This window comes from Populus nigra, chromosome 8 (genome assembly GCF_951802175.1).
Source record: "Populus nigra chromosome 8, ddPopNigr1.1, whole genome shotgun sequence".
NCBI lineage: Eukaryota > Viridiplantae > Streptophyta > Magnoliopsida > Malpighiales > Salicaceae > Populus > Populus nigra.
Genome location: NC_084859.1, coordinates 18,360,610 through 18,376,180, shown reverse-complemented (window position 1 = coordinate 18,376,180; position 15,571 = coordinate 18,360,610). Strand labels below are relative to the sequence as shown.

The 15,571-nt window shown below is 37.2% G+C and overlaps 1 protein-coding gene and 1 long non-coding RNA gene across 3 annotated transcripts; one reads left to right on the top strand and one right to left on the bottom strand.

The window, feature by feature from the left end:
* Window positions 1-6,351: 6,351 nt before the first annotated feature.
* On the bottom strand, window positions 6,352-7,203 carry LOC133701497 (two-component response regulator ARR22-like). The gene is made up of 2 exons (XM_062125429.1): window positions 7,047-7,203; window positions 6,352-6,716 (listed from the first exon to the last, which is right to left on the bottom strand). The coding sequence occupies exons 1-2, from the start codon at window positions 7,188-7,190 to the stop codon at window positions 6,588-6,590; spliced, it is 273 nt and encodes a 90-aa protein (XP_061981413.1). The 5' UTR covers window positions 7,191-7,203; the 3' UTR covers window positions 6,352-6,587.
* A 5,885-nt stretch (window positions 7,204-13,088) lies between these two features.
* On the top strand, window positions 13,089-15,253 carry LOC133701498 (uncharacterized). 2 transcript variants are annotated; one of them, XR_009843587.1, is made up of 3 exons: window positions 13,089-13,796; window positions 13,996-14,749; window positions 14,876-15,253. It is a non-coding gene; the product is annotated as an uncharacterized LOC133701498 (long non-coding RNA). The 2 variants fall into 2 exon arrangements; XR_009843586.1 differs by having other exon boundaries at window positions 13,089-14,749.
* The last annotated feature ends 318 nt before the right edge of the window (window positions 15,254-15,571 follow it).

Here is a 15,571-nt window from a genome sequence, read left to right as displayed (position 1 = left end):
TTTTTTTTTGTTAGTAATGCCTGGGATCTCTTCACCTATCATTTCTGTGTTGTTTAGTAGGCTAGACCTTTCCTAATGTATCATAAGGTTATGATCATCAGTATCATTTTCAACAAATGGATAGAAGAAACTCAGATGCCACATTCTCCCATGTTTCCTTCTTTAAATCCCATGGTGAAATTCAAAACAGGAACCGTGCCAATTAGGTGGAACATAGGAGAGCAGGAAGTAGAAGTCTTCTGGTAGCTAGATTCTGATACAGTATTCATCATTACCAGTAAAAGAAAGAAAGAAAAAAGATCATGCATGGCCTAATTTTCTCAGATGTAGATTCCACTCATTTCTGCAATTCTCAAATCTATGCGTGTAATGACTAAACCAACAGAACGACAGCTACCATAAGAGCTTCTAAGAAGTCCTGTCCTCGGCTTCTTTTTTTTTCCCTTCTTGGAGACAAAGCACATTTGCTAAAACAGCACAGACAATTTCCAGTCAAGGTAGCCACCTCTCCTAGATTTCTGATTAGCCAAATCTGTAATAGAAGCTTATCGATCTGTAGCTACTATTGTCTTTATTCTCCCCTGACTGTTTTATTTGGTTCAACAATTCATTTATCCTCCTCCATCTACACGAAAGTAGCATGGACTATTACACCCAAAACTCAAATCATAAAGCTCATGGATAGAGCAGTCCTTTGTCTTCCTGCTGTGGGTAAGTTATTGCCTTCCGGAATAGGAATGAGAGAGTCAATCTTTTCATCAGTCAGTGGCTTTTCAATACAGCCATTTAGGTGGCCTGCTCCAATGAACTCATTTATTTCCTCAGACTCTGACGTATAGGTGAGACCAACAATGTTACTCTCCACACCAAATAAGCTTCGCAGCTGTGTTGTTGCCTATCAGGAAATTATGATTGAAGAAGTAGATGCGAATAAGTAAAAAGAACATGCATGTTCATAGCATAGAAATGAGAAAAAAACTGACAACTTCTATGAAATAATTCTTAAGAGTTAGAATATTAGCAAGCAGGTCGATGTATACATCTTTGAATGTAACCTAAAGAAGCATGAAGAGCAACAGCATCTTCTTCGTTAAGCTCTCTAATCTGAATGAATGCAGATAAGTTTCTGCCCTTTTCATAAGCTGTATCGTATTGTTGTGGTTTGTTCTTTAAGAGATTGCCTTAAGCTACGAAAATATACTCTCTTACGTTGAAGGTCAAAAAACTACACCTCATATCCACTCGTTACATGAGCAGGCATATCCATATCCATAAGAATGAGGTCAAAAGAAGCCCCTTGACTATGAAGATAAATAGCTTTTTCTCCACTTTTGGCCACTTTAACTTCCATCCCAAGGTTATATTCCCTTCCAAACTCGATTATCTGCGTGTTGTTGAATAAGCGATCAGAAGATTCATATTCCACAAGAAGCACAGAGAACTTGTCGCTAGCGGTTGAACTTGAACCCTGTGAGCTGCTCTTGACCTCTTCATGCCCCGGTTTCTTCTCTTTTCGGCTTCTGTGAACATGAAAATGGATATCAATTCTTAGAATTAATTTTACACGATCTTGGAACTTTAAAGTAAGCCATATCTGAAGAGAGCCCACGATATGATCCAAGATTAAAAGCAATATTGGAATTTAATGCAGTTTTCTGGGATCAAAAGAGAACCAGGGTTAATTAAGATGCAAGTTCTACCTTCTACAGTCCAAAAGCGAAAGCATGATAAAAACTACAACACCTACCCCTCTGCGTCTCCTTCACTATCATTCCCCAAACCAAGCACATCTTGCTCCCTTCCAGGAGCAGTAGTTTGATCAAATCCAGTTGCACTATGTTCCTCTTTCATGGTTTCATCAATAACAACGGTCCTTTCTTTCAGCCATTGATTCACATAAGCAATCTTTTTGCGTGCTTCAAGAAGGCTTATTCCACGACCAATGCTCCTCATATTGATCACTAAATCACTGAATAACTTTAAGGATTCTTCTCGGTTTTTCTTCAGTTCTTCGATGCCTTCCGTGAACACAATGGCAGATGCAACCATCTTTCGACCAGTTTCAGTAATGTAATCATTCAGTTCTGCAACGGTACTCTCAAGGTTATAATAAACTTGAGAGGTTTCGTCAGCCATTAACATATGGGTTGAACTTTCTTGGGAGGTTTTTCTAGCTCCTTCCCTTATTATTTGGATTACTTCTCTGCGAGCCTTGGGAGATTCATTCATCCTTTGACTGAAGTTTCCAAGACAAAAACTCAGCTGTTCAAGAATGTGAGAGATTTCATGTTCAATGAGAGTGTGATATATGCCGTCCATTGATGTATGTTTCTTGATTTTCTTGCTTTTGGGAGAGGGGCCGAAATTGGTGAGTTTCCAGGGAGCGCCAAATGAAGAGCAGTTATTTCTGTTAAGGAGAAATGGTTCTTTCACATGCGGGAGAGGTGTTGATTGCTAACTTGCTATTATATAAACGAGGATATATATATATATATATATATATATATATATTACAATTAAATTAAATTAAAATTGAGATGGTAACATACAAAGCCGACCCGTGATTTGCAGCTTACTTGTAATGAATTTAACTATATTTAAAAACTTTATTTTTTAAAAAGATTTTTACTTATTAATATAATAAAAAAATAAACAGTCTTAAAATTAAGCAACAACTAATTAAGATGGGATGTTTGTTCAAAACTATAATAACTAAAAAAAAAACAAATGAAATTAATTAAAAAAACCATAAAAATTCAATTGAAAGAAAATAAAAAGAAATTTTGGCACGAGAAAGAAAAAGATTATAACAATTAATTAAAAAAATAAAATATTAAAATATAAAATTAAAAAAAAAGAATTTGAAAGGTGAAAGTAAAAAATAAAAGATAAAGAGAACAAAATTTTGAGAAATAAAAAAAAATTGAGGTGTTTTACTGTGATTAATTTAAAATTAATAAAAAATTAAAGAAAAAAATTAAAAGAAAAAAATCTGAAAGGTAGAAATTAGAAAAAAAAAATTTGAGAAATAAAAATAAATACTAAAAGATGAATTATGAAGTACCATAATGATTTGTAGTTTTGGTTTTAGGAGGAAGAGTAATTGTTTGTTGGGTTACAGAGAAAAGGAGCGATTATCTCAAAAGTTGTAGGATAATTTATTTTTTTGGTTAAAAATTAATTTTTTTTTTAATATGTTTTAAATTGTTTTAATGCTCTGATTTTAAAAAATAAAAAATATTATTTTAATATAAAAAATATTTTAAAAAACAATAATAAGAATACCGAACAGTCATAATAACGTGGAGACCTGCTTCAAGTCCCGTATCGTAATTTATTAATTAATTCAAGTAGGTCCCTCAGTTATGATAAAAAAAAAAACATGCATTTCTGAAAGAAACTCCACCGCGAAAGACTATCAATGGTTTCGTGTCTGTCCAATTTCATTCGAAGATTATTTAAATTCCCAAACATGTTCTACAAGTTTCGGAGGCAAGAATCATCACCCAGTTCGAGCTACATAAAAAAAAAAAAAAGAAAAAAAAAAGGAAAAATCTTGTGTGCGGGCAACCAGTTTTTTAGATAGACATATAACTAGTTGCGGAGATAGTTCGGAGCATAAAAGTCTTAAGTAAAAAGGTAGTGTGCTCAACCCAATACTACACAGAAACGGTTGAATTAATAAAAAGCATAAAACAATTCAAGATTTCAAGCATAAACATGGAATGGTATTACTGAATAAAAAATAAAATAAATAAAAAATATGCTCCCGAGGAGGCTTGCAATGTGTGATTTAATAATTTAATTTAATTTCATTTCAGGAGGCTTGCAATTTGTACTTTAATAATCCAAGAGGTTTTGGACGGACTAGCATAAATTATAACTCATCTTCCTAATTCCTAACTCCCCCTGCTTTCCTAGATAGAGACCTCTAGACTGAAAGACCTTAAATATATTTATCATTACTAGAAACTAAATAATATAATTATGTAATTTACAGATCTATGTGCTAAAGCCACATTCAGATCTATTAATCATTATGATATTTATAAAGGATAAATTAATCTTTTTAATTATTTCCTACATAGTTAAATAATAAAATATCCTTGAAATCATCATTCTGCCCCTTCAACTCATGCAATCAGTACTATTCCCTTATTGTCACCTATATTTATTATTTTTCTAGCATGAGAATGTTGGCGAATATATCTTACATATCTTACATTATTGATCAAATATAAAAATATAAATTAATATAAAAGAGGTTGAACAGACCACTTATCATAAAGTTTATGTTTTTAAATGAATCTATATTTAATTGTTAAATTATGTAGAAAAAAAATACCTTATTCCTTTTCAAGGATTGGAAATTAGAGTTTGTTTTCGCTCATTTTTTATAATTTATATTACTGGAACCTTATCTATTTAAAATTTTTTTTTTTCATTAGAAAGCATACAAGCTAATATTTATTTTTTAAAAAATTAATTTATATATAAAAAAATAGAGTTAATTATTCAAAATCATTAATTTTAAAAGCTCTAAAAATTAATTAAAATACATGTAAACAACTAATTTACATACTTACCATTAACAAAAAAGAAAAGAAAAATGAGAGAGGGAAGGGTTTAATGTTCCAATTGATGTTCAGTACTCTGCAGCAATCCCGACTATTCTCAAGAATCATGATGCTGTCATGCCGTCGTATACTGGGTCTGGAAAAACGCTTGCGTCTGTACTTCCCATACTGTCTGAAGTTGGAATGACAAAGAAACTGGGAAGAAAACAGAGATAGAGGCAGTCATTTTTGTCCCATTGCTATCTTCTTTATTGAATCCACTCATATCCATATCCTGTCTTTTTATTTTTATTTTTTGATTATTTAAAAACATTATCATCATTGAATACTTTTTTTATATTAGGAAAAAATTTGATAGACCCGCAGCATGTCTTGGCCCACGGATCTAGGACAAACTAAGAAGGATTCTTTGTTTCATTAGGAAGCGGACAAGCTAATGTTAAAGCTGCAAGGGGTTGTTTTGTAGCCCAAACAAAGCAGGCCGAATACGTATACAAGCTAAGAAGGAATCGAGGTTCTCACAAGACTTATGGCTAGGTTATGATCATCAGTATTATTTTCAACAAATGGATAGCAGAAATTTAAATGCTACAGAAGCCTCATTCTCCCATGTTTCCTTCTATGAATCCCATGGTGAATATCAAAACTGGAACCATGCCAATTACGAGGAACATAAGATAGCAAAAACTGTGTTGTTGCCTATCAGGAAATTATGATTGAAGAAGTAGATGTGAATAAGTAAAAAGAACATGCACGTTCATAGCATAGAAATGAGAAAAAAACGGACACCTTCCATGAAATAATTCTTAAGAGTTAGAATATTAGCAAGCAGGTCGATGTATACATCTTTGAATGTAACCTAAAGAAGCATGAAGAGCAACAGCATCTTCTTCGTTAAGCTCTCTAATCTGAATGAATACAGATAAGTTTCTGCAGCTTTCACAATGACACTCGCATACCTACATTTGCTGCCCTTTTAACAAGCTGTATCGTATTATTGTGGTTTATTCATTAAGAGATCGCCTTAAAGCTACACTATTGGAACTCATTAGTAAATTCATCTCACCACAATATTAATAGCAAACCAGATAAACCAGAACTGGGAGTCGTCCTTGTAAGGTGCTTGTGGACTGATCAACATGCCCATCATACATTACATTTGGCCATGTGCCCTGTGCAAGCAAAATGTTTGCAGTCGTCCAGAATCATGGTTAGGGCCATCTGCCTTGTATATTGCCATTAACTTGATATCACTCAATTGTTTCAAATTAAACTCAATACCGGAAAAGATTGATGAGTTTAGAGTTCTTTCAGCCTTTCCCTTATTTAATAAAAAATCATGTTTCCATTGTACTCGTCTAAGCTCTCCTTTCTGTTGTACTAGATGCTTTCGTTATTTGCTAGTTGATCATAGGAGCTTGTTCATGTGAACAGATGATTAATAAATTCTGTCATAGTAGGTGATGCTTTTGTTGACATGATTGTTTGAGATGCCTTGTATAATGTCCCCTCTGTGCATTTGAATTAATTCCAGTTTTTTCGTAACTCTAATTTTCAAAAAAATTAGAACATTACCTGTTTCTTTATAACTCATTAATCTTTGATATTTTGATGGTTTGCTGCCTCATTTTACTGAATGACCTCTCGTGGAGAATTGTGCTGGCCGATGCCTTGCTGACCTTTTCTCAAGGGGGCAAAGACATCTAAAATAACATTGGTAAAAAGAAAAATTCTGTATGTGTTATCAAGTATGCTAACGCTTCGCAAAACGAGGTGTGTAGAAACCTGAAGGCGAACGTGTTAGCAGCCTTTTTATGCTTAAGCTATTGCAAGCAACACTTCCTTATTCAACTTGAAGCGCAGGTATCATTCTTTTTTACAACTTTATCCGTAGAGTTCAACTCTACATCAAAGGACCATGAAAAAAAGACCTAACACAGACCAAGGAGACCCAGAAAGTCTCAAGCTTGTGATCTATCAGTCCTTCTTCGCTTGTTGGAATGCAGTGATCTATGCAAGACTCCGTGGCTTTCGAATGCAGGTGTTGAGGCCAGCGTCGATGAAAGCTTGTTGGTCAGACTCAGAAGTGACACCTACAATTTGACTCTTAACACCCATCTTACGTAACAGCTGTGTTGCCTGACATAATGTATATGATCAGGAGCAGATGTAAATATCATATAAAATGTATATCACGACATTAATTGGCAGTTGAAGTTTTTATGCAGGAAACGAAATTTACAATTTTATGCTTCAAGACTAAACCAAAATGGCTTCAGAATCATGATGGATCAACTTTCAATTTCATTGAGTTCCTTTGTATTTCATCAAGATTTTGCAGACTGACAGTTGTTTCCTTTTCACTATACCAAGTTGGTGGTTCCTAAAAACTATCATTATATTATGATCATAATGTGGATGGGGTTTTTAAAAACATTAATAAGTTGAAGCTGATCAAAAAATATCTACCTGAATTCCAGTCATGATGGGCATTTGATCGTACATAATAATGAGATCAAAAGAAGCCCCAGCAAGATGAAGATAAACAGCTTCTTTCCCATTCTTCGCCTCTTGAAATTCCATTGCACGATGCTTTTCTGTCCCTACTGGCATCGTGTATCTCTGAATGGTGCCTCGAGCATCACGATCATCATCAACAACAAGCACAAAGTAATTATTGTTAGTAAGTGGAGACAAACAATGTCCCACCATATGCAAATGGGAATACCTAATCTTCCACTTGGCACATGGTGGAGGACACAAACGGTGGGCATAAATCAAGGCATGATTTATGCCCCTTCACTCTTAACTTAGTATATACATGTGCTCATTGAAGAGTTGAGGTTGTGGTAGAGAAGAGTGAAAAACACAGAGAGAAAAACCGTGAGAGAGAAAGCTGTAGAGAGAGCTCGAGTGTGTAGAGTTGAGTTGAGAAGAGTTTTCTCCTCCTCTTTGTTTGTATTGTTTCCTTGATTGATTAATACAAACCAGTAGCTCCGTAGAGTAGGCAAGTTGTCGAACCACGTAAATTGATGTGTGTGTTTGAGTTCTGAAATTTCCCAACAACTGGTATCAGAGCTTGTTCTTGAAAAAGGAGGGTGTTTGATCCAAACTCAAAAATCAAAGTTCTCAAAATGTGTTTTTGACATTACCATCTTGTAGGGGAAGACAAGACGAATTCACTATTGAAAACCTGGCGAAGAACCGACGTCCTGCATGCCCGCACGCGCCAACACGCGCCGACGACAGCACTGCCTACGCGCGCCCACGCGCAACACGCTCTCTATGTGTCGTCATCACCCGATTGTCTGCAACTGAACCGGGTTGACCCGCCACGTCATCAGACCAGTCAGCAGACACGTCATCATCTGCCACGCCAGTCTAAAACGTGTGTGCATCTGCCACGTCAGCACTAGTGGGCCCGGTGAAGCTTACGTGTCTGACACGTCATCCTGCCACATCATCGATTTGGGGTTTGATTCAGTGCTTCGTAGAAACTATTTTGGCCTAACACGCGGCTTCATCTGCACCGCCTGTTGACCTAAAACTTTGACTGTTAAAATCTGAGCCATCCGAAGTCTGATTTGGGTGATCTTAGTGTCGTTTCCAATATTTTTGGCCGTTCCGGACACATCTGTAAGGTCAGATTTGACAGATTCAAATCCGAGATGTATTAAAAATGGCAGATGAAATAAAGGCCGCAGGAATTGAAAAATTTGATGGAACAGATTTTGGATATTGGAAAATGCAAATTGAAGACTATTTATATGGGAAGAAACTTCATCTTCCTTTATTGGGGAGCAAACCAGAGAATATGCCAGATGAAGATTGGCAAATTCTTGATAGACAGGTTTTGGGCATTATCCGGCTATCCTTGTCAAGAAGAGTTGCTCACAATGTTACAAAAGAAAAATCCACTGCAAAATTGATGGAAGCCTTGTCTGGGATGTATGAGAAGCCCTCAGCAAATAATAAAGTGCACCTGATGAAGAAGTTGTTTAACTTGAAGATGACAGAAAGCACCTCTGTTACACAGCATCTCAACAACTTCAATACCATCACAAATCAATTGTCATCTGTAGAGATTGAGTTTGATGATGAGATCCGTGCACTCATTTTGCTAGCTTCACTTCCAAGCAGTTGGGAAGGTATGAGGACAGCCGTGAACAACTCAGCTGGAAAATCCAAACTGAAATATGATGACATCCGAGACTTGATTTTAGCTGAAGAAGTGCAAAGGAAAGACTCAGGTGAAAGTTCAAGTTCAGGATCAGCTCTCAACATTAACACTCGAGGGAGGAGACATGATAGAGGTTTATCCAGAGGCAGATCCAAATCAAGATACAGAAGTAAAAGCAAGTTCAGACCCAGAAAGCAGGTTGAATGTTGGAATTGTGGCAAACCTGGTCATTTCATGAGGAATTGCACAAAACCAAAAAAACCTGAAGCTGACTCTGCAAACACTACCACAGATGAGGTGCAAGATGCTTTGATTCTTGCTGTACAAAGTCCAATTGATGATTGGATTCTTGATTCTGGTGCTTCATTCCACTGTACACCACACCATGAGATGATGCAAAACTATGTTGCTGGAGATCACGGTGTAGTCTATCTGGCCGATGGACAACCAATGGAGATTGTGGGTATAGGAGAAGTGCAGATCAATACAATGAATGGATCTACATGGAACTTGCAAAATGTAAGGCATGTTCCTGGACTAAAGAAGAAGTTGATATTAGTCGGACAACTTTATGAGAGTGGTCATTCAATCCTTTTTTCTGGAGGTATGTGGAAGGTATCAAATGGAGCAATGGTTTTGGCTCGTGGAAAGAAAACTGGCACCCTGTATATGACCACAAGATTTGCAGACATTATTGCCTCTACTGAAGCAGAAAATCAAGCACGGCTATGGCACTGTAGACTCGGCCATATGAGTCAAAAGGGGATGAAGATACTTCAGTCGAAGGGAAAACTGCCAGAGCTTAAAAATGTTGATCTAGACATTTGTGAAAGCTGTGTTCTTGGAAAACAAAAGAAGATCAGTTTCTTAAAGGTTGGCAGGACCTTAAGACCAAGAAAGCTAGAATTGGTGCACACAGATTTATGGGGATCGTCTCCAGTAGCATCTCTTGGAGGTTCTCGGTATTACGTGACTTTCATTGATGATTTCAGCAGAAAGGTATGGGTTTACTTTCTGAAAAATAAATCTGATGTGTTTGAAACATTCAAGAAGTGGAAGGCTATGGTTGAGAATGAATCAGGTTTGAAGTTGAAATGCTTAAGATCTGATAATGGAGGAGAATACATTGATGGAGGTTTCAAAGAGTATTGTGCTGTTAATGGTATCAGAATGGAAAAGATCGTTCCAGGCACACCGCAACAGGATGACATTGCTGAACGGATGAACAGGACCATCAATGAACGAGCTAGAAGCATGAGGTTGCATTCTGGGTTACCTCAAACATTTTGGGCCGATGCAGTTCATACTGCAGTTTACTTGATCAATCATGGACCATCAGTTCCTTTGGAGTTCAGATTGCCCGAGGAAGTATGGAGAGGAAAAGAGGTACAACTTTCTCATTTAAAGGTCTTTGGGTGTGTTTTCTATGTGCATATAGATTCTGATGCTCGCAACAAGCTAGATGCCAAATCCAAGAAATGTTTCTTCATTGGCTATGGAGATGAAGAATTTGGATTTCGGTTCTGGGATGATCAGAACAGAAAGATTATCAGAAGCAGGAACGTGATCTTCAATGAGAAAGTTTTGTACAAAGACAGATCAAGTGCAGAAACAAATATGACTGATTCAGATACAAGTCCACAAAAATCTGAATTCATCAAATTAGAAGGGCTTCCCGATGTTACCGAGCAGAACAAAACTCAAGAGTCTTTACAAGAAGATTCAAGAATATTTGTACCCACTACTACACAAGAAGATGCAGAGCCAAGTGAACCAATTGTTTATGTTCGCAGGTCTTCAAGGACTGTAAAGCCCCCACAACGGTTCACACTTCTACTGAATTATATTTTGCTGACAGATGGTGGTGAGCCGCTAAGTTATGAAGAATCCTTACAAGATGGAAACTCAAGCAAGTGGGAGTTAGCCATGAAGGATGAGATGAGTTCGTTGCTGAAGAACAAGACTTGGGAGCTAACCACACTGCCTGAAGGAAAGAAGGCTTTGCAAAACAAGTGGGTTTACAGAGTAAAGACTGAGCATGACGGAAGCAAACGGTTCAAGGCAAGACTTGTTGTAAAAGGGTTTCAACAAAAGAAAGGGATTGACTACTTTGAGATATTTTCTCCAGTTGTGAAGCTCACAACAATCAAAGTTGTTCTGGGGATAGTAGCAGCAGAGAATTTACATCTTGAACAATTAGATGTAAAAACAGCATTTCTTCATGGAGAATTGGAGGAAGACATTTACATGCAACAGCCAGAGGGGTTTGAAATATAAGGAAAGGAGAAACAAGTCTGCAAGCTAAAGAAATGCTTATACGGCTTGAAGCAAGCTCCAAGACAGTGGTACAAGAAGTTTGACAACTTCATGTGTAGTTCGGGATACACAAGATGCCAGGCTGATCATTGTTGCTATGTCAAACATTTTGACAACTCCTATATCATTCTACTATTATATGTGGATGATATGTTGATTGCAGGATCCAACATTGAGAAGATTGACAAGCTGAAACAACAATTATCAAAATAGTTTGAAATGAAGGATATGGGAGCTGCTAAACAAATACTTGGCATGAGAATCATCAGAGATCAAGACAAAGGCATACTAAAGCTTTCATAAACAGAGTATGTCAAGAAGGTTCTCAGCAGGTTTAGTATGGATAATACTAAACCAGTAAGTACACCTTTGGGGAATCATTTCAAGCTCAGCAAAGACCAGTCACCAAAAAACTGAGCTAGAATGTGGATACATGGATAAAATTCCATACGCCTCAGCTATCGGCTCTTTGATGTATGTTATGGTCTGTACCAGACCAGACATTGCCCATACAGTGGGAGTTGTAAGCCGATATATGAGCAATCCTAGAAAGCAGCATTGGGAGGCGGTGAAATGGATCATGAGGTACTTAAAAGGTTCATCAAAGACATGTCTTACCTTCACAGCTGGTGGTCTGAAACTTGAAGGTTTTGTAGACGCTGATCTAGCAGGAGATGTTGATAGCCGAAAGAGCACTACATGATATGTACATACTCTAGGAGGTACTGCTATTTCCTGGAGTTCTACCTTGCAAAAGATTGTCGCTCTTTCAACAACAGAAGCTGAATATGTTGCAGTCTCAGAATCTACAAAAGAGATCGTATGGTTGCAGAGTTTTCTGAAAGAATTGGGCAAGATGAATGGAAAAGGGTACTTTGTATAGCAACAGTCAGAGTGCAATCTTCCTTGCCAAGAATCCAGCACTTCACTCCAAGACTAAGCATATTCAGATCAAATATCACTTCATCCGACAATTGCTAGATGAGGAGCAACTACTGCTAGAAAAGGTCTGCGGAAGCAAGAATCCAGCTGACATGTTAACCAAAGGAGTTACACTTGATAAACTGAAGTTGTGTAAAACTTCAGTTGGCCTTCAAGGATAAAAGATGATTTCATTGTTTGTCTCCAAGTGGGAGATTGTTAGTAAGTGGAGACAAACAATGTCCCACCATATGCAAGTGGGAATACCTAATCTCCCACTTGGCACATGGTGGAGGACACAAACTTAGTATATACATGTGCTCATTGAAGAGCTGAGGTTGTGGCAGAGAAGAGTGAAAAACACAGAGAGAAAAACCGTGAGAGAGAAAGCTGTAGAGAGAGCTTGAGTGTGTAGAGTTGAGTTGAGAAGAGTTTTCTCTTCCTCTTTGTTTGTATTGTTTCCTTGATTGATTAATACAAACCAGTAGCTCCGTGGAGTAAGCAAGTTGCCGAACCACGTAAATTGATGTGTGTGTTTGAGTTCTGAAATTTCCCAACAATTATTGCTGGAAACATAGAAAAGACAGAAAATATTATGACTTTTAATATAATTCAAGGCACACAACCATTATTTAAGAGCAAATACACATGCCCCTGATCATGTTCTCCACTAGTGTCACTACTGATCGGTGCCTTCTGATTCAGCCATTGCTTCACATTAGCAAACTTCCGGCTTCCAGCTTGAATGTTGCTGCTCGTAGCACAGATTCGTGAACAAGAGTTAACCTTAGTTCCCTGGTTTCCCTTTGATCTTTCTTGAGTGCTTCGGTTTCTGACTCAATTGCTTTCTGTAAAACCTGCCTCTTTTGATCAAACTTTGCAATGCACACATCGAGTTTCTTAACAAGATTCTGAATTTCTTGGTCAATTTGAGTGTTATCTTCGTCAGCCATTGATGAAGGAATTAATGGCTTCGTGATTCTGAGAGATAGAGAGAGGGTGAAGAAGACATTTCCACTCCGTCAACAAAAGACAAACATTTCTGAAGTCCATATATAGAGTGCAAAATTTATAAGAAGAATATGTGGAACAAAGTGAACAAGTTAGTTCTTTTCTACTTTGGAAAAAGAAAAAAGAAAAAAGAAAAAAAAACTACCAACAAAAGAAGCTCAAATATGACCCGAAACTAAACAAAAGACGTAGTAAAAATTTTAACGCATACTCTTCTGCATCTCCACCATCTTGCTTCTTGCTAAACAAAGCTTGTTCCTTTCCTTGTTTCGCAGAGTGATCAAGTGCATTCCTATTCTCTTCTTCTGCATCTCCACCTTCTTTCTTCTTACTAGGCAAAGCGTGTTCATTTCCTTGCTCCCCAGGATGATCAGATGCCTTCCTATTGTCTTCTTCTGCTTCTCCGTCATCTTGCTTCTTACTAGGCAAAGCGTGTTCCTTTCGTTGTTCTCCTGGATGATCAGATGCGTTCCTATTGTCTTCTTCTGCATCTCCGCCATCTTGCTTCTTACTAGGCAAAGCTTGTTCCTTTCCTTGTTCCCCAGAATGATCAGATGCCTTCCTATTGTCTTCTTCTGCATCTCCGCCATCTTGCTTCTTACTAGGCAAAGCGTGTTCATTTCCTCGTTCCCCAGGATGATCAGATGCATTCCTATTGTCTTCTTCTGCATCTCCACCATCTTGCTTCTTACTAGGCAAAGCGTGTTCCTTTCCTTGTTCTCCAGAATGATCAGATGCATTCCTATTGTCGTCTTCTTTGTTGGATTCATCAATATCAGTTGTCTTTGATGGTAAAATATTTGGGGAAAACTCATCCAATTCGGATAAGGCCTCTTTAAAAACGAATGAACTTTCCCTGTTATTTTTTATGCAACTAAATTATTTCACTATTAGAAATGTACAATAATGTACAAGATTCAAGAAATCCAAAGAACTACCTGGCCTTTTCCAAGCCTGCACTTACACCAGCCTTGATTCTCTCAATTTCAGCAGACACGCCAAGAACAGTATTCATCAGTTGCTCAAAGCATCCTAGAAGACAAGACATATGGTGGTCTGCAGCCATTGCTTCAGGATCAGAAGGCAAGCACTGAAAGAAATTCAGCGCTTCTCCACTGGCTACTCGAGAGCTGCTTCTTGTTAGATTGGAATCGCTTGAAATCGGCATTGAAACAGGGAGCCCTTTTTTCTCTTGACTATCTTCTTCTGTCTTGAATTCATCCATCTTCTGACTCAGCCATTGCCTTGCTTTATCAATCTTGGCCCTTACTTGTTGATCAAGATTGTTTCTCGCAATAATTGATGCTTCAATTTCTATCTTGAAGGACTTGGCAGCGATGATTTCTTTGGAGCCGCCATCACTCTTTTCTAGTGATTTTGCAATGAAATGATCCAATTCTGAAAATAGCATCGTACTTTCAAGATCAATTTGAGTGTTATCTTTGTGAGCCATTGTTCTTGCTTTGGGAGTGAGAGAGAGGGCTGAATGAGTATTCTATGAGAGAGAAGCGCCAAATTTGTGGCTTACAAAAGCGGTTATTTCTGTTAAGAAGTTGTAGATTATGGACATATATTCTCCTTATGCTTGTATGTGGATAAACATTTTACATTTGATGCAGGAAAAATGCCTCAATCTTGTGGACAACAGATCATCAATGAAGCTGAAGAACATAAATAAGCATTTTATGTGAAGAGGCAACTCAATTGTGAAACCAACAAAGCTCTTTACAGAGAAACAGAGAAGGTAAGATTTCTAAAAGCCTCATTTCCCTATGTCCTCTCACCACACTCTTTCTTATACACACCACTTTCTGATTCTCCATATTCCTTTCAGTTTTATTATGAAAGTGGAATGGATGTGTTTCTGCAGCTATACTATGAAACCAAGAAAATTTCCATAAAGGAGCTGGCAATCATCACTGAGAGCCATTGCGGAAGCAATTCCTCGAGAGGTACAAAATATTGAAAGAAGACAGGGAAGGAAAATGCTGAAAAGGAACTGTATATTTGGGTCAGCGTCGAAATCCTCGGAAACCCGCTGATCTTTTGAGGATCGGAAGACTTCTCTTGAAGTTAAATCACAACATTCCACCTCGCATGCTGGTGATGCTCGGTAGAAAACGTTATATAAAAGAAGGTGGACTGTATAACTTAGTTACTGTTATGTTTTTACAGTTGAAATCGCGTTTTGTGATTTGTAAATTTTGTTTTTTTCTTGTCTAATGAAGAATGAACTCAAGTTAGTTCTCTTCTTTGGCTACATATAAACACCATGGACTCACAAGTCAATAATGTCATGTCAGTTGTAACTTAATAACATCACCATGGCTAGCAAAGTAAATTAGTCACCATGAATTAATAATTTTCAATTCTATATGTAAAACCTCAATATATATTAATAGCAAAACAGATAAACCACCTTTTAAGCCAGAACTATGATAATATACATGGAAAGAAGAAGCACACGACAGAATCATCCTTGGAACATAGAACCAAATATTGGAATAACCCATGGTTAAGTTTTGCAGAGCATAGATCAAATGTGGGACTAATTTAATTTAATTTC